The sequence below is a fragment of the Mastigoproctus giganteus genome, chromosome 1, assembly GCF_048544385.1.
Source record: "Mastigoproctus giganteus isolate SK-2022 chromosome 1, ASM4854438v1, whole genome shotgun sequence".
Taxonomy (NCBI): Eukaryota; Metazoa; Arthropoda; class Arachnida; order Uropygi; family Thelyphonidae; genus Mastigoproctus; species Mastigoproctus giganteus.
The window spans coordinates 93592331-93612876 of record NC_143575.1 but is presented as its reverse complement, the minus strand read 5'-3'; the positions used below and the strand labels follow the sequence as shown (position 1 = coordinate 93612876).

The 20546-nt window shown below is 35.4% G+C and overlaps 1 protein-coding gene across 1 annotated transcript in view; it reads left to right on the top strand.

Moving 5' to 3' along the window:
• The window catches only part of LOC150090997 (integrin alpha-PS2-like), a 366306-nt gene that overhangs the window by 333562 nt on the left and 12198 nt on the right, over positions 1-20546 (top strand). The window contains exons 25-27 of the mRNA XM_090381009.1: positions 3721-3885; positions 10106-10279; positions 15890-16003. Coding sequence (XP_090237135.1) covers positions 3721-3885; positions 10106-10279; positions 15890-16003 — 453 coding nt within the window. The remainder of the gene's footprint in view (positions 1-3720; positions 3886-10105; positions 10280-15889; positions 16004-20546) is intronic.

The following is a 20546-nucleotide window of genomic DNA, read 5'->3' as shown; positions in this document are numbered from 1 at the left end:
TGATGAAGCATTATGTGCTCTTTTCAAGACTACTTGGGAAAAATTTGGCTTTCTCTTCGAGACGAGTGTCCAGAATTATCGAAAATGGCGATATAAACACATTGCTACCTTTCAGGTCTACATATTTATGTGCGATTGGTTTCTCAAAATTAACAGCTATAAAAACAAAAGAGCTTTTCAGACTTGATCCAGAAGATGAATGAGATTAGTAATTTCAAACATTGTGCAAAATATGTGCAAAAGATGAATGAGATTAGTAATTTCAAACATTGTGCAAAATATGGACCAAATATTATTGGTTATCCAGGCTCGTTCTTCTCGTTAATTGCTTTGTTTTGTAATTGTTCATTTTTTATTGTTTTGTAATCTTAATTGAAGAATAAGAATTTGATTTGTTGTTTTGGCTGTATTCAATAAAAATATTAAACAATTATTTTAATGTGTAAATTAAAAAGGAAACAATTTTTTTATTCCTTTCTCAGTACTCAAATAAAATTTTCTACTACATAATTTATAAAATGCCATTTTTCTTCTCTAAAAATCTGGTCATCCTTCCTCAGGGTTTACATTAAGGGGTCACATCAATTTTATATTTAATAAAGGGGGTCACGAGCGAAATAAGTTTGCATGCCACGGACCCAGAGGACTACTAACACTGACTGTATACTTTGAAGGTGGAGGGAGGGTTATCAGTCATAAGTGTTGGTGTGCATTTATAATTGGCTGGTATTCTGGGGTAAATGTGAGGTCATTAGTAATTGCAAAATCCTCAACACCTTGACCAGCTGGATCCATACAACTAGAAAACAGAAGCCAGCTGGAGTTTTGAAAATTAAAATTTCCAAAGAAAGGAAGATTAGACTGTACAAAGACATTTTCAAGAAAGGTAGTCAAAGAGTTCCAGGTGATTAGTAAAAAAAAATAACGGAGGCAGTAGATGAATTTGACAGAATGGTGTAGAGAGAGATTTTAAGCCAGACGAGATTCCAAATGGGGAAGTCCTGACAAGAAATATCAGAACAGACATATACCAATCACCTTTGGAGCAAAAATAATCATAGAATGAATAATTAGGACAACTGATAATTGGGATTCTGTCAGAAAATGTAAGTGGGACTTGGCAGATTGCAGTGGAAATGGAGATTGTTGAGATTGGAACAGAGATCACATATATTTGCGAAGTGAATGAGGAAGTTTTTGGGAGGTTTTGATCTTTACACACAAGTTTGTTCTGTTGGTTTGACTGTTCACAATGCAATACATAGATAAGATAAAAGTAAAGGGGGATGGATATATTGTATGAATTAATGAAATTTTTGCACAAATGTTTTTACACTACAAGGACATTAATTTTGCATAATTTCCATAGCTTGATGCTAATTAGTTCTTGATTCTTCCACAAAAGCAGAGGATTCCATAGGATTTTTCTACTTATGTTTATTGAAATTTATGCCATAGTTCTCACTATTCACTGAACTAAGTAAATTATCAGTTACTTTTAAGTTATGGTGCACCTCTCAAGAGCCCAGTCTCTCTGAGCACAACACTTTTTTGCAAGTTCGTGACTACTTGTTTATATTACTCTAATAGACTTACAGAACACCATTCATAGTTTTTACTATAGAGGAAAGAAAGTTTTTAGATGCTTATTCTATTATGGCTTATAAATATTACCAAAAGTACTGGGACATAATGAGAATAATCAACAGCAGTTTACAGATAAGATTTTAATATGGTGTAAATGCTCTTTTTAACCTGTAATACAGTGCATAGCCATTGTGGTCCATATATTGTATCCCTACCTTATGACATGTGTGGATGGAAATACATCTCCATTCCTCCAACAGAAGTTTTCAATGGACAAATGATATTGGGCCCCATGAGCCCATGCACATCTTTCCAATTTGTGCCATGGTGGCTTGGTTAGCTCAGATCAGGGCAGCCCATTAGTCTTATATTACCCTCCCCCCCAAAAAAAAACTTGCTTGTCACAGGCTGTTTTGTGATGTGGGTGGAGAAAAATATCCTGTTGTTGAAAAAACAATGTCCTACACCATAAATTGAATGTCATTGGATATCATAATGTTGCTCCTTTGAAGTAATGTCTACAAAACAGTCAGTTCAATACCATAGTACGAAAAGTAAACCCATAGCATCAGAGCATCAGACTACCATCACACCTGAGATGGTGCAGGTCCTCAAAACATTTTACACTTATCACTACACCTAAATCCTTCCATCTGATGAAGACAATACATACCAAGATTCATCACTATAGAGTGTCCTTTTCCACTCCTAACAGAGGCTTATTCTTAGTAGATTTTGGTACAAACTACTCAGGCCACAATGCACCTCTCCAGAGGTGCACTATGGCCTGAGTAGTTGATGTGCCAAAATCATGAAAAGTTTGTGAATAGCATCTCATTCATGCAATTACTACTGCTGCAACTCTGCATATAGTATGTATAGTGATAACTGCTCCTGTACATCCTCAGACTTCTTGGGTGAGTCTTTGGAAATTTGTGCCATGGTATCACCAAAGTTGTCTGAGAATGTACAGAAGCAGTTCTTCATCTTCTGGCATTATAACCCATGGCAGATCTTAGCCTTCTCAACAATGTTCCACCAGTAAGCCCTCCCAGAAGTCAAACTTCTCCAACTTCTTATTCTCATGATCTTTAAGTCCTCTTCTACATCATCCATCCATCTTTTCTGCATCCTTCCTCTTGCCCTCCTACCAGTAGGTTGGAGCAGTTAGTTGGTACAGGAGCAGTTACCGTTATATAAAAGCATAAAAATATAAAAATTAAGTAGTTTTGGAATTTTTGTTTTGTGTACATAACATAACCAATCCATCATAATGTGGAATTCATAGTTTATTGCCTCCAAACTAATATATTTTCCAAGTACTCTATGTACCTATTTTCCAAGTATCTGTCACACATGCAGTTATATAGAAAAGTGGTAACCAAATTCTTCAATGTGTTCTGCAACTAAACTCCTCTGCCCCTAAATTCGATTTGCATTGGGTGGCTTCTGGATCCATTTCTGGGTTGACATGTGGCATGCTCTAGGAAAAGGTTGGCCAACACTGCTTTATGATATCAGTAGTCTACATTTATAGGGAGTGGAATGCCACTCATCATCTGCCTTCTTTCTCACCAGTGGCTTCAAAGTTGCGTAAGTCACATCCACGATCGCAGTTACTTAACTCTAGGTGTCACCTGGTCTCTCTCTCTCTTTCATCAACTGGAGTGCAGGGCCCAAAAAAACCATTTTGCTTTCTCTAATATGCTGGGCATGTTCTAACCATCCCTATTCTTGTTTATTCCAGTATGGGAATTTTTTAGGCATGCATTATTTGCTCTTAAAAACTCCAAAGCAACCTAAAGTGAAAGTGAACTCATAAGTGAATGAAGAAAAGGCTAAGCCAGCTATGATGCATAAATGTATCTCTCAGCATATGATAAACATCTACAGTAGATATTATAGAATTTTTGTTAAGAGAGATATCATTTGCTAAGTAGTAGTGTTAAAAGTACTATAGCAGATGTTTAATTTTATACCCACATTACACAGATTCTAGCAATAAATGTTGAAAATGAAAAATAAAAAATAACACTGTGTTTAGTGTTTGGTGCTCTAAGACACTCTCAAATCACCTGAAATATGTTTATTTATATGGTTGTCTTTTTGTGTCAATGTTCTCTTTTAATTCAGGTTGGTAACCGTGGGCCTAGCATGGTTCGTGAGGCTGAGGTTCACATATTGTGGCCTACTTATACACTAACCGGTAAATATTTATTATATCTAATGGATCAACCTGAAGTAAAAGGCAAAGGAGTGTGTCAAGAAGTGCTAGAAGTTAATCCTCTGAAGCTAAAGGTAAGAACAGAGTTTGCTTGCTAAGCTACTATTATATTTGCTTCTTTTTACTATGAAATTTTAGAAACAGTTTTGCTTTGTACATCAGCCAAACAGATGTTTTAAACAGCAGTCAATATTAAAAAAAATTTTAATAATAAGTTGTATCCTTGTGATATTCCAAGTAATTTTAAGCTTAAAGACTTTCATATTCCTCGCATTCAGTTGTATATACAGTAGACTTCTGGAACTGAGAAGAAACTAGACAAACTCTACAAAATGAGAAGATGTGATATAAAATTTAATTCAAATATATCATTTTTTTAAAAACAACTATAAGTTTGTTCCTCTCCCCTTTCGTTGGCCTCCCTGTGAATGGCACTATGTAAATTTTGAAGCATCTTGTCAGCAAGAGCAATGTCTCCTTGTTGTTTCTTGTAGTCAAGTAAAACCTACATGGAACAACGAGATAAAAACAAAACTTGGAGAAGAATGTTAAAACCGAAAGATGACTAGAGTGAGCTAGTTGGAAGAAAGGAAAACTGGTGATGCATTTTTTTTAGAAATTCAGGAGTTTGTCTTGAACATTAGAAAATGTAAATTTAATTGATTCACCGTATTTCTTCTTCTTTTTATTTATTTATTTTTATCAATATTAGTATTAGCAGTGCAAATTATGCAAGAAAACAAGCTTATACAGCATCAACAAAAAAAAAAAACAAAAAAACACCACACTTCCACTTCTCACATCACCTCTCCATCCCCTCCAATAATTTTTTTAGTTCTGCCTTGAATTTATTCATACTACCCACCTCCACAACAACAACAGACAGATGCTTGCTCCTGCAATCAAATACCTGGCTGCTGAAGGCAAAAATTCCACACATCTTACTGCAACCTTCCTTCCTCATATTAAATCTATGATCTCTTATGTATGTAGTCCAAGCAAGAAGGATGCCATCAGCATTGAGCTCACTCAATCCATTCAAAGCCTTAAATACCTCAATCAGCTATCCTCACAGGTGCCCAATCTCCAGACACTGAAATTTGTAGAAGTGAGGTCTTTCTTCGTAAGAGCACCATTTTGTTCCCCTCATTAATCTTGTTGCTCTTGTCTGCACCTGTTCCAACAGATTCACATCTTTCCAAAATTGAGGCCTCCAGACCTGTATGCAGTACTCAAGATGTGGCCTAGCCATTGCCTTGTACAATGGAGTAATCACCTCCTTATCCCTGCTATCCAAATTCCTGTATATCATTGATAAAGCCTGTCAGTGATATATAGCCTGTCTGGCTGGCTCAGAGAACTTTACATCTGACTGCTCAATTACTCCCAGGTCTTTTTTATTCTCCACTATCCTAAGTGTGATACCACACATTTGTTATGTTAATCTGAGATTATTGCTCCCCATATGTAGTACCTCGCATTTGTCAATTGAATAGTAAACTTCAATTGCTACTTGTCTGCCTATCCACATAATTTATCTAGGTTTTGTTATAGTAGTATATCCTGATTACTGTGATTAACCACCCTGCCATCCTTTATATCATCTATAAACTTGGACATTAAGTCTGATATGCTTTCATTAATATCATTAATAAATATGGTAAACAATACTGGACCCAGCAGTAAACCCTTGGAGAACTTCACTGATAACATTAATCCAACAGTGCCTGTTGATAACCACCCTCTGTCTTTTCTCACTCAATCTCTCCTATATCCATAGCAGTAACTTTCCATAATGCCATACTGTTCCAATTTTTATAGCAGTCTTTTATGTGCAACAGTATCAAAAGATTTTTTGAAATCTTAATATATGATGTCAAAAAAAATTATTATTTTGCATCCATTTCCTTTGTTACTGTGTCATAGTATCCAATCAGATTGGTCAGACAAGACTGCCCCTTAACAAATGCATGCTGTGACTGCAGTATAGCTGCATTCTTGCATAGATGATTCTGCACTACTTCATTAACCAGTAACTTCATTATTTTCCCTGTAACTTCATTATTTTCCCTGTAACAGAAGTCAAGATAACATATCTGTAGTTACTCATGTCACCATATCCTTCTTTGTGAATTGAGGATACATTCTCACATCTCCAGTCCACAGGAACCTTCTTTGAATCAAAATATATCCTCATAATCATGGCTAAAGGTCTGCTTACCTCTTTTCCTGCCTCCTTTAATCCTCTGCTGTCCAGCATTATTTTCATCGTCTTCCCCATGTAGGTTAGCATTAACGATAAAAAAAAAACACTAGTTGAAATGTAATGTTCAAAATTAATTATTTTGGGTTTACATGACCTAATATATAAAACAGCATGACAAATCAGTTTGAAAGCCGTAATGGAATATTTCTTCCTAGAATAAAATATTCAGAAAATCCTCCACTGAATAAATGATATTTTTTACTTTAGTGTCTCCACTTTGAATTCTTTGTTTGTCCTTTTGTGGGTGGTCAGAGTTGCAACATCAAAAATATCTGCAGAAACTATTTCCTTTTAAACATATTCTTGAAAAAGTTAATTCTGTCTGTTCATTCTTCAGGCCAATATTTCTTTATATCAGTTTTTTCATTTAGTTCCATGTAGATAATTACTCCAAAAACCTGCTTTAATTCATTTAGTGAAACCCAAACCCAGTCATACCATATGGAGCAGTTGGAAACTATCTTATTTGTAAGGGTTTCCTTTCCCCCCCCCTCAATTTATGCAGAAAAGTCTAACAGTTTCTCCATCAGAAAGGCCATTACTAGATCTGGACAGCATGTCTAAATACTTCACTCTAATACAGAGTATAAGTTACTTTGTGACTTCTACACTGAAAAAAAACAATGCCGCCCACCATTAACAATTGAATATAAACATCAGTAAACATCCACTTAGTTTTTCAGATCATTTATATGAAATATAAATGTATGGCAGTACAGTAGGAAAACAAATTTTATAATCAAAAATGTCAACAGTTGCACCTGTTTCCACATTGGATTTCAAAAGGGAAAAAAAAACTGCCTACCATTAGCTATTCAATATAAATATTGATTTAGTTCTTCAGACTGTTTACATAAAATATAAATAAATGGCAGTGCAGTAATTAAGCCACCACATCGGGAAGACACAATTTCATAATTGGAAATGCTGACAGTTGTGCTGGTTGAGACATTCAGATTTCAAGACGATCAAAAAAAATGAAAAAAAAACTACCTGCTATTAATAACTTGAATATAAACATAGATTTCGTTTTTCAGATTTTTTATATGAAGCGTAAATAAATAGCACTACAAAAATTGAGCCAGATTTCAAACAGATTTCATTATTGAAAGTGCAGGTTTGCAGTGCCACGACATCCAATTGAAAGAAGACTTAAAAAACAAAACTGCCTGTGCTTAACAGTTCAATATGAACATCAATAAACATGGATTTAGTTTTTTGGATTGTTCATACAAAATGTAAATATGTGGTAAGACAATAATTGCACCATCACAGTGGGAAAACAAATTCTGTAATCAGAAAAGCTGACAGGCCTGCTGGATGTGACGTCAGATTGGAAGTGGAATTTTATGATTTCACAGTGGATATAACATCAGACTGCAAAGAGTTAATGTAATTGGATAGATCCCATTGACTACAGGTGCCTTTTTGACATTTAGCTTCAATAATTTTTCTTCTACTTTCCTCTCAGTTATCACAAAACCATTCAGCTCCCTATTAGAATTTGACACACTTATGGCATCCCTAAAAATTTCTCATACGTGAATATAAATGCAAAATACCTGCTAAGTTTGTCAGCAGCCTGAACAGGACCAATGTGATTGATCCTTCTAGTGTTTCCATAAGTAAAAGAAGTCTTTGCTGTTTTTCCTTGCATCCTTTCAAAGGACTTCTCATAATCTGCCACAGCTTGCCTAACCTTCTTTTGTGACCTGATTGCAGACTTGTTTATATGTACTGTAGGCATCTGTATCGCTTGATAATTTATAGGGCTCACATCTGATGAGTATGGGCTTGACACTCCCAGGGTCCTGAGCTGGATATCATCATTTTTCTCTTCCTTGGTGCCTCCTACCTCTCTCTCTCTCTCTCTCTCTCTCTCTCTCAGGGTAACTCAGAAATTTTTTTTGGCTGGTGCAGCATAAGCCTCAAGCTTCATTGCACCATATGGCTAATAATAATATGCATCCCATGCATTTTTCTTCTCTTCTGTCAGTCTCATCAGTTTATCAGATACCCATTTAGATTTAAACCTTGAACAGTATTTCTTAGTTTGATAAGAAAAACCTAGTAGCTTCTATGATTACTGCTCTGAATGCATTCCATTTAGAATTTTTAGAATTTGCTTTTAGTAATTAAAAAACCATCTGAGACCAATGTAGCCACCTTTATGAGAGCCTAGTGATTCTAAAATCACCTAACCCCCAGATTAGGTGATTTTGATTACTGCTCTGAATGCATTCCATTTAGAATTTTTAGAATTTGCTTTTAGTAATTAAAAAACCATCTGAGACCAATGTAGCCACCTTTATGAGAGCCTAGTGATTCTAAAATCACCTAACCCCCAGATAATTATTGACTGTTCCTAAAGAAGGGAAACACTTCTTTAGGAACAAATCTCTACTCACAAAATAAAAATTAAACAAAAAAAATGAGTCGTAATATGTTTACTGTTTTTCCATATAATCCTCATATCTGTTCAGGCACTTGTTCCAATGTGAAATAAATATATCCCTTCCTCATAATGCCCAAAACTTTATGCATCAACTGGGATTTCACATCTTCATTTGTTGAAAAATATTGTTCTGATAGATACTTCTTCAGATGATAAAACAGATAAAAGATAGTTCAAGGGAGAAGGTCAGGATTAGGTGGTGAATGTTCTAATACCTCTTACTTGTAATATCATAAGTGGCTATGTAGGAGCATTGCATTGTCCTGAAGTAACACCACACCCATTGTCAGTAGCCTGTGTTGTTTCTTCCTTATGACCATTCCTAGTTTCTCAAACAGAAACTCTCTCTATTTTTTGGGGTAAAGGAGATATTTTGAATTTCTTGCAGGCTGGAGACCTATGCTGCTACTATTTCTTATAATCTTTGTTTGTTCCTCAGGTAATGTAACCTTCCATGTTTCACTCCCCATCACAGTTCAGTTCTGTTTGGGATGTTTCACCTACCAAACTTTACAACTGTAAATGCTAGGGGCTCACTTTGATTAAAATGCATTTGCATGTTTCAGTCAATTCCTTTGGGGTTCAGTTTATGCTTACACACACACACACACATCATTCTGAATCTGAGCATGTCATGTACTGTTTTGCATCATGTACTGTTATTGTTGATATATCCAGTTCACTTGCTGCTGCTGCTGCTGCTGTGATTTTCTCTTCTCTCTCTCTCTCTAAGAATAAGACTTTTTCACTTGTGAAACAGCTACTTTTCTGCAGTATGGGGTGCCCAAACTTTGCTTCATCATCAGTTTCTACCTGATGTAAACACCTTATACTAAAACATACCTGATTTTATATGTAATGTTTGAACTCTGAATGCTATGTTACCATGATATTATACAATGTCACCAGCTGAAATCAACAATATGCAAAAACCTGTACATTTTAAAAGTTTCAGGTTTATCTGTTCAAACTGTTTCAGCACCTAACATGTTAGAGAAGTTCTCATAACGTGTTTGCTAAGAAAATGTGCATAAACTAACCAGGCCACATGATCCTCTTTAATCAGAGAGGGTTTTTTTTTTGTTGTCTAGTATAGATGTTTGATACAGAAAATAATTTATTTACTGGATGATCTTTTCTGAAAAATCACTTAATATTTTTCCATTTGAAGACAAATGCAATTTGTCACCCAAGGAATTTTTCATTATTATTATTACTGTGAAAAAGCACAAATTGACAAAGTTTTATCACCTATCTCAAAATTAACCTAAAAACAAAAACTTTAAAAGATTTCAAAAAAATAAATAAATATTTTTGCTGTCTGTAGTCTGATGGCTAAGTAGTTATATTCATTATTTTATGTATTAATTCTGTAATTAACACTATATAATTAATATTACTATCGAAGTTTGTTTAATCTATATTGTCTTAATATTTAGATAATTCTAAATATTGGAATTTGTCCAACTGAAAATTACTGGAGAACACAATCAATCCTGAATTAATAAACTTTATGTAGGTACCAACATATGCAGTTCGTCAGTAAAATAATAGCATTTTACTTTCCACACAGAAAGAAGATAAGAAGCCACGTAGCAGTTCTTCAATTAGTATAACCGAACTGAAGAAGAATCCTATAGGTGAATATTTTGTAGAGGAGGTAAACATCCATGACCTGAATTCTCAAGAAAAGAGAAATGTTTTAGATTATGCTCAGAATGTTACAAGTCCTTTTATTGAGGAATTGGTGAGTGTATATTTTAGGAAACAAACATTTATTTTTATAAAATCAGTGTATATTATTTTGCTACTGAAGACAGACATCACTGAAAACACGTTTATTACTGAAAACCATTTCACACATTTATTGATATTATGCCATGCTTATTACTGATATTAAAACATAAACTCAGCTTTATGAAAGTTAATTATTGTCAGACATATAGCATTATAAATAGTCATCATCTGTGCTCTGCCAAAGGCAGGTTAAAGCATAAAACTCGACAACCACTTCTCCATATCTCTTCATCTCTCCATATCCATCGTTCCCTTCTCAATTCATCTATCATATACTGCTCAACAAGATTAACAGAACAAAATGTTTTCATGAATACTTTATTGTGAACAGTGTTGCCAAAGGCAAATATTTGATATAATAGGCATCCTGGCATGCAAATTCTGAGTATCCAATAGGACCTTACAGAGCCACATATTATGAAAACCTTGCAGTGCCACATATTATGCAAATTTTTCATGCCTATAAAAACACTGGTTGTGACTGCAACACTCTATTCCTGTTTTTTGGCTTATTCAGTGGGATAGCCACATCTCCTGTACTCAGGATGGCAAGTCATCATCGTTTAGATGATTCTTTGAGATGGCGAGCCATTCAATGACTTGAAGCTGGGCAGTCGCAGGCAGAGGTGGCACATTGGCTTAACGTGTCATGCAGTGTTGCCTTGGCACTACGGAAGCAATTTCAGGAGGCAGGAACCATTCCAAGAAGAGCTAGCCAAATTCGCCCAAGGAATATGTCGACCAGAACAGCACACTATCTGGCTCTAACAGCAAGATGGAACCCTATGATGTCGTCATCAACTGTTGATTGAGGTTGCTATGGCTACAGGTGAAAACATTTCCAACCGGACTGTGTTAAGAAGGCTCTGTTCAAGTGGACTCTATGTAAGGAAGCCAGTGGTTTGTATCTCATTTCGTCCTTCCTGGGACAGACAAAGATTGTAAGGGCACCACCTCCCTGTGATGTAGACTAACATTGGACACGCTTTCCAGGTGATCATCTTTCTGGTGACAAAGAGGCCAGAAACAACTAAACACACACTGCACAAGCATAACATACATTTCTGGCCATTTTACAGAGCTTCTGTATCATCACAAAGTTCCTGAATGGAGTTGAACTAACGTTCCGGAGCCACTGTACATGTCTGCATGTTATCTCATTAACCCCAAACCCCCAAAGAGCTCATTGAAACTGGTGCCATGAACATGGTGAGGGATTGATGAAGGGAGCCCTGACAAATGGGATACAGTTCTGTACTCTGATGAGTCCCATTTTAGCCTACAAACTGATTCTAGACATTATTCATCCCTCCAACATTACAGAAAGGGACACTTGTGGAGGTGGTGTTCTAATGTGTGGGGCAGAATAATGATCAACAGCCACACCCCTCTTCATTTTTTTGATAGGGATGCCTTAACTGTGCAGAGGTACCAAGAACAGATCCTCGAACCCTGTGTGTGACTTTTTAGGGGTGTGATTGGCACAGATTTTCTTTTCATGCACGGCAACACCACTGCACATAGAGCTCAAGTGGTGGCAGAATATGTTGAAACTAAAGATATCTAATGATTGCCATGACCAACACAATCACCATACTTAAATCCAATAGAACATGTGCTGGATGCCCTTGGATGTTGAATTGCATGCTGACAGCCAACTCCTCAGTCACTTGGTGAGCTAAGGTCTGCACTGGTGGAAGAATGGGGTTTGTTGCCACAGAATCTTATAGGCACCCTTATATCAAGCATGGTTCACTGCTGTCAGATCTGTTCAGCTGTTGGAGGGGGTCATGTGCCATACTGATGTTGTATAACCATATTTTTGAGCATCTTGTATCAACTTCTGTAATGTGACCTTTTTGGCAATTCTTATACAACCCCTATAAGTGTCCCTTATACCTGTCCGAAGTTTCTCTCTGTCTCCTCATTTCATTGGTATTCTGTGGTACACCACAATACCAAATTTTGTTCCTTCATTGCAACTGCATGAGTTACACCACATTTTCTACATGTTCTATTAATTTTGTGAAGCAGTGTAGTTTTGCTTAGTCTTCCTCGGGTCTCTTCCCCTTAACTTTTCCTTCCATTAAATCCTTCATCAATCCTTCACCAAGTCCAGTCCAATTTCTCTTCCACCTGATTATTTCAGTCACATTTCTTCTCACCTACCCTTCTTGAAGCCTTCTCATATTATTGACCCATCTTCCTTCATATCCACATCTCAAAACTTTCTAACCTTCTAATGTCTCTGCTCCATAATGTACTGCACTCTATAACGGATATGTACCAATGTTTTCCTTAAACTAATTCGTAGTCTCCTTCCTTCCACCATTAGGTGGAAGAAATGAGAGCAGCAGAGAAAGTATCTATACTCAGTCACCTATTCTGTTCTATTTCAATATTTAACTCATGCCTTTCTCATAAACTGTCTCCTCAATATTTATTCTCATTGCAAATCTAACAGTCTCAATAACCTTTCCTCCATACAATTCCCGCTTATCCATATTGCCTTTATGAGTTACGTCCTTAACCATTTCTTCTACATACACATTAAATAAAGTCAGGGAGAGACAACACCACTGTCTCACACCTCTTCCTATCTCTACACTCACTTTCAGTGTCATCTTGCCCTATCCTAATCATTACTTTTTTTTTCCAGTATATTCAATAATTTAACATAGTCCACTGGCTAATCACTGGCCTTCTCCAAATTATAAAACATATACATGCATCTTTGTTCATTTACAGATGTCTTTCTGTCAACATTTTCACCTCACTTATTGAATCTTTTAACCCCTCCTCCTTCTGAAACCAAATTGTCTTTCTGCCACATTTTCCTCCATCTCCTTATCACCTTTTGTTTAATATTCTTAACATTACATTTGTGATGTGCAGCATCAAACTTATAGTTCTAAAATCTTTACATTTCACTATGTAAAGATTTTATTCTTGTAATTCTTGTAATTCCACTTCCTCTAGTAACCTTGTAAAACTTACTTGTTATTAATACCTACTGCCATATTTCCCTTAATGTTGCAATTACCTTTTGCTCCACTATGAAAGGTTACTGTATAAGCTGGATCATATTAGGATTACTGGAAAGTTTCTAAGATGGATTTCAAGGTGGCTGCAGAGCAGAAAACAGAGGCTTGTGATTAATGGATATTCTTCATATTGGTGTAACATCAGAAGTTGGGTCCCCATGGATTGTATCTTGGACCACTGTTGTGGTAACCCCAAAATAACTTATACACCCAGTGGGGTTGAATTAAAAACTGTAAAGGAAGAAAGGGTTATAGCAGTTACAATACAGGCAGATATGAAGTTTTCTGAGCAGTGTAAACAGACAGCCAGGAAAACCCATGGTATCCTGTTGATGATTTACCAAACAGTATCCTGTAGAGATAGAGAGGTCATAATCCCACTGTATAAGGAAATTGTAAGACTGCATTTGGAATGATGTGTCCATTCAGATGGAGATCTAATCTGAAAAAAGATATTGAACTTCTTGAAAGGTCCAAAGATGGAAACTTGCATGCTTTATGGGCAACAGAGCTTGACAACTAGGCACCTTAGATGGGGTGTGTGATTGAGGCTCTGAGAGGGGTTAATAAAATGAACAAAAGCAGAATTTTCACTTAAAGAATTTCAGAACTAAGGGCCATAAATTCAAATTACATGGAAAGAGGTTTAGACTAGATAGTAAGAAGTTTTAATTTAGCCAGTAAGTTGTTGATTACTGGAACAAGTTTTCTGCACAATTAGTTTAGGTTGACAATTTAAAAACTTCAAAGGTCATCTGGATTTATTGAACAATATCCTGTAGAGATAGGGAGGACATAATCCCACTATATAAGACAATTGTAAGACCACATTTGGAACACTGTGTCCATTCAGACAGAGATCTCATCTGATATAAAAAGACATTAAACTTCTTGAAACACTTATGTGAGGGTGGGAACTGCATAATTTGTATTTTTTTTACCTTTTTTTTTTTTCTTTTGCTGATGCAATAAAAGTCTATGGCTTCCTTGCACTATATGGCTACTATTTAGCAAAGGAACTTCTTCAACTGAAAAATACCATTGTTTGTTCACTTTCATGAGAACAAGGAACCTAATTCTAAATAATTCCTTTGTAAAGATGTGAATATATCCAGCTTATAAAGTTCATCCAAAAAGAGCCACATTCTTCCTTCCAAGCTCTGTTAAAAAGGTAAAAACTCAAATAAAACTGATTACTAATTTAAAATTCTGAAAAATAAAGTCATTTCCAATAGTTTTATAATGGCTAAATATCATCTTTTATGGCTAAGTATCATCATTTTGCAAATCAAACAATGCATAGCAGGGAGTAATAAATGTTATATCAACACATGGTTAGTCACCTGGTCGAGACATTTAACATAAGGAAAAGATATGGGACAGCCTCCAAATGAGAGATATGTCAACAGGGTGTGTACATGCAGTAGCACACGCTCATTGAGTAGACCGGGTTCAAGCCCCAACTGCTAAATATGGTTGATCTGCCAAGCCACACTGGACCAGCATGGCAGATTATGGTCCATTTCCTTCAGCATGAATTGTTGAGGAGGCTTCCATCCTGCAGTGGATTGATAATGGCTGCAGATTAGTTTACTTTTTTTACTCATTATAGTTAAGAGGGTACAAACACTTTTCAGTATTCTTTGAAATAAACACACCTCCAGAATGAATTACAGTGCATAATAACATAACACAACTTTTTCAAATACCCTGGTAACCTCATTAAGGACACAATAGAACAAGTTTCTTATGCATTTAATAATCCTATGCATATAACCTCTTCTAAGAGTTATTAGGTTATTCTTCCATACCATGTTTTTAGTTAGCCCAGCAATTGAAACAAATTATTTCATCACACCATTATTTTTTGGTATTTTCATCCAATGGTTGTTTAGAAAATAAGAAGAATAATAAGAATGAAAATATTAATTTATGATCAAAATAATACTGTTTATATAATTTCCTGCCTGGATGGCTGTGATGTTCACCTAACATTTCTTTTGAAATGCCATTTCTGTTTGATTTTTCAGCTGATGGTGCTTAGTTGTGAAAGCTCTTGTAAAACTATGGCCACTTAACTTTTTATCTGAATTTTAAATTTACACTAGTCGTAGTCCTATTAGAGGTTTAGCCTTTGTAATCAGTGGACCAAGGTGCACAAAAAAAAAAAAAAAAAAAAAAAAACCTTAGTTTTCTTTGAAGATTTTTGATTTATTTCCTTCATAGGTATGTAACTGAAAATAGAACATAGTTTGCAAAGTGAGTTTGGCCAACTCCAGCAATGCTGTTAAATAATAATATTGCATAATTCCAGTCTTGCTGCATTAGCCATTATGTATCTCATGATAAACTATATCAGTCAGAAAGTTTGGAGTTATTCAGAATTTCATATACCTCAGAATGTTTATGTAACTTTGACCTAAGTTACTGCAGATGTGACAGAAAATTTTCATTTAACTATCTAATTTTTTGCTTCTTAAGCAGATATCTACATATGTTTCTTTTTCCTTTATCAGGTATGCGGTCCAACCCAGTGTACTCATATCACGTGTACTTTATATAGTTTGGCTAAAGATGAACAAGTTATCTTTATAATTAGGTCTAGACTTTGGAAAGAGACTCTTGATGAGGTATTTTTTTACTCTGATTATAGTATCAGTTCATAAGGTACCAAATGCTTTATCATGTATTTTATGTTTATTTACTGATTTGCATGTCATGTAGGCTGCAAAAAACCATAATTACTCGAGGGAGAAATAGGTTTCTCTGATTAGGGCTGTTAACCCTAATTTGCCTTTTATTTTATTTTTAGATCTACAGTTCACAGTACATATATTGCAAACCTTAGTTCACACATTTAGTCATGTGTGCACTTAGATGTTTTCTTGAAAGGGAAGCTTTTATTTGTTTTTTAATATTGCATTACTTTGATGATATTGCATATGATAGATCAGTAAAATTGCAAAAAAACCCCACCTTCCATTTTACCTGATGGAAACTTCAATTCTCCTTTAGTTTGGTATAAGAAAAAAAAAAATTCAAACCCTGCTGTTATTAGCCCTGCAGTAGGCTTGCTGGTGTACACAAAATACACTGTAAGCCCATTCACGTGTTATATTTCTTTAATTGTGCATCAGAAGTGAGGGTCCAGATATAATGTTTTTGGATATCAAGACTGCTGTTACTGAAGTTATTTGTTATTATTTAATATAATCTGAATAAACAGTAGAATTATACAATGAATGACCACTTTATTAGGTACACCTATCCTTTTCATGAAACGGAGTGCTCCTTAAATAAAAGCATTGTACGTTCTTACCAAGCAAGTGCTTGTATATGTGCAATTCAGTGTGAGAGTAAGCAAGATGAAAGGTTTAAGTGATTTTAACATACTGTGTAGCAATAGACTCACCAGTATGAGTACCTCAGAAATTGCAATACTGCTGGGATTTTCACATATGACTGTACCTCAGTTGTATCGAGATAAGTCCAAAAACCAAATACTATCCAACCGAAGACAACATGCTGGTTAGAAACAGCTTGTTGATGCTGGAGGATAACAGAAATGTTATGGTCAGTCAAATCATAGCCGACGACCTAGTTCTGGGTGTGAACCCAGAAATGCTAGTACTGGAGATTTCAGAAAAAAGACAGCCTGCTCTGATGAATCCTAATTCTTGCAGTTTCCTTCAGTGGGAGAACTTTGAACATGGAAAAACCAGCACGAGTCAGTGGACCCATCCTACAGGTGTCAACAATACAGGCTGTGGTGTGGAGTGTTTGGATATATCACACAGCTGTACAGAAAAATAGAGTGGGCTAGTAAATCAGAATGTCTTATAATGGGGATTTTAACTTTCCAGATGTTGACTGGAATTTGTGGGTTGGTAACTCACACACTACCGAGATTTTGTAGATTTACTGAATGACTGTTTTCTACAGCAGCATCTTGTTGCTTCTCTAGCAGCATGCTAGAGAAGCAACAAGAAAAAGCATTACTCTTGATCTGGTTATCAGCAGTGATTCTTCATGCATTAAGAATCTGCAGGTAAAGGATCCACTGGGTGCCGGCAATCACTGTACTAGTGTGGAATTTAATTAAAGACATAACTACTGTCGAGGGTAAAGAGAAATGGCTTGTTTTTGTAAGGGTAACTAGTGGTCTCAGACAGTTCTTAAATTCTACACGTTAAGATCAGCTGATGATGTTACCAACAGCAAATTCTAAATGGTAAGCATTCAGGCAATCATTGAAGCTACTAGGTTTTTCATATCAACAAAGAAATACTGGTTCAAGGCTCTTAGACCTAAATGAATGTCAGATGAACTATCAAGACAAGTATCAGAGAAGAAAAATGTGGGGGATGCACATAAATTATCAGGTGATACAGAAGCCTATGGTACATATAAATTGTCTGTAATCAAGTCACAAAGGAAGTTTGCAAGCTAAGACAGATTATGAGACATTTCTGGCAAAGAATGCAAAGTGCAGCAGCAAAGGCTTCTATGCTTATATTAACAATAGAAGGAAGGGATTGACCACATATGTCAATGGGTTAACTGTTGATTACCCTGCTCAAGTCAGCTGAGAAATTGAATAGGTATTTTGCAGCTACATTTACACATGAGGAATTCTTTGGGGAGGGGGGAATGCCAGAAGTTTTTCAAACTCTAATGGAGAGCTAAATGATTTTGTGATAACTGAAAGGAAAGTGGAAGAGAAATTGTTGAAGCTAAACATAAAAAAGGTGCCTGTGGTGGTTGAACTGGGCCCTCCTCAGCTAATGGGTGGTCTCTGGTGGCAATACACAACAAAATTATGACTGCAGAAACCAAAAGACAGGAAGTCCTCCTATTATATTCTCTGAGTGGCAGATTTCACAGAACTGTGCCAGTTAAGACAAATAAGCACATCTTCCTACGTTAAGATAAATCTATTTATTTCCTAAACAAATTTAAATAAATCATTTTTGTTCAGTCTTAATGAGTTTTGTAACTGAACATGAGGCCACAACAAGGCATTGAACAAATGATAGGCCATACAATGAACTATATTTTGATTTTGTATACATCTCTCAGTAAATAAATACAGATTTTGCTTAACACAGGGAGTAGCACTTATTTCTGTTAAGTCCTACTTATCATAATTTTAAAAAGGCCAAATGGCATTAGATATTTTATATTTTCAGAGTTTTAACTTCCATGTATCATAACTTCATTTTCATGGTTTGTCAGGAAATTGTTACTAGTTATCACCTGTTATCTGATCCAAGACAAGTCCAAACACAGGTTTTTATAATAACTTTTAAGTAAATAACAGCTTAACCTTTTGGCTAAAGTGGCGCAACGCAAAGGTAGTTTAGAGTAAAAAAGGTGTTTTACTGTGAGCATTAAGCCCTTTGCATTTACTAAGCAGTTTAAACCTTGCCAACCATAAATATACAAAATGATGAGAGAGTCATACTTTTCACTATTTTAAAAAAGGTCACATAGTATTAACTATTTTATATTTGTATGCTGCTTCTTGGTTGCAACAGAAATGAAAATTTACTGAAGTTGCTTTCTAGGTTCATAAGTTCAGCATAGGGTGGCACAGCAAGTGCCAGCTGCATTCTTCATCTAGTCAATAGTTTCTAATAAATACATGTCATGTGCAGTAGTGTTTTTTGTGTGGTTTTTCATTTACAAGTTACACTGTTTTAAATGGAAGCATCTGTGAACACAGTTCAAAAAGATTTTATTTATTTGGCTACTGAAAATGTTAAATCAAATTTTTGGAAAAGGGGGCTGCAATTCAGACTAGTTCATTGAACAAGCATCCCCCTCCCCCCAAAAAAGAAGAAGAATCAGACAAATAAGGCTTGGCAATATGACAATATTGCTTCAACACAATAATGAGTAATCCCACTGCAGACATGCAAAATCAGCAAAAATTTCATTGCCAGAAAGCCCAAAACAACATTTTGTTTTGTTGCTCCAAGAGCTTCAAAAACATCTATCCAAGATAACAGATACTCTGAAGAAGAAGCTAAAGTAACCATGGAGAGATGGTTGGCATCTCAGCTATAAGAATTTTGCTTGATGGCATACAAAAACTTGTTAAGGACAGTGGGTTGGTAACTCACACACTACCGCAATTTTGTAATAATAAGGTAAGCATATCACGTAAGGTGAATATATGTAAAAATACAATACATCTAATTAAAGACAACTTTTTTTATTTGCAAGTGTTTTTTTTTTCTTTTCTTTTTGATTTCTCTTGTCTTTCAAAATAATTTTTGAAGGAATATGTTACTTTTCAGTGCACCCTCATAAAATGCCATTTGCACAACAACTTTTTTCCTTTTCTCAACTTAAAAAGGTTGTAATTATAACAACAAGTTTTACCATGTGGTGTAGCACTCAATAAATAAATATATTTAGAGCATTTACATTAAATGCCTCATATGGTTCTTTTCATTTCTCTGTACAAGCCACCAGGAAAAGAAAATCCTAATGTAAGTTTTGTTTTATTTTTTTTTTGGCATGTTATAGAATTTGTAAAATTTTGAATCAGAAAAGAAAAGATATATTTGTTTATAATGGAATAAAACGGAGTTTGTTTTTATGGTAGTAAAAAGTTTCAAAATGCCATTTTCCACTATAAATAACACTTTCCTGTACCTAAAAGTCCTGAAATTCTTGGAAATAAGATAACTTCTGCAATCACTTCTAGTATATGATGACATAGCAAAGCATCATTTCTACCAGTGATCCTAAATTGAACTATGAGCAGAAAGTTAAACTTACAAAATGAACAGTAATACATAATTAAACAAAATGAAGTAATGGTTGAGACTTAATTCTATTAATAATTGAATTTAAGTACTGGATACTATTGCAATATGTATTAATCAATGGCCGACCAGGCTAGCCAGGTAGGTAAAGTGCCTGCCTGGCAACCCAAAGGTTGCGGTTTCGATTCCCGCCTCAGGCTTGGATCATAGTAAAATGCAAAAACTTTGGGAGGTGCAATGTGGCCATAGAAGCTGATGCGCCAACAACTAACAAAAAAAAAAAATAATAATAAATAATCTAGGTGTGATGTACAGTTCCTCTACACCACACCTCGTCACATTGATTCCCACCTGAGCATTCACCTCCAGAATACCAGGTGCAGTGTTTTGCACCTTG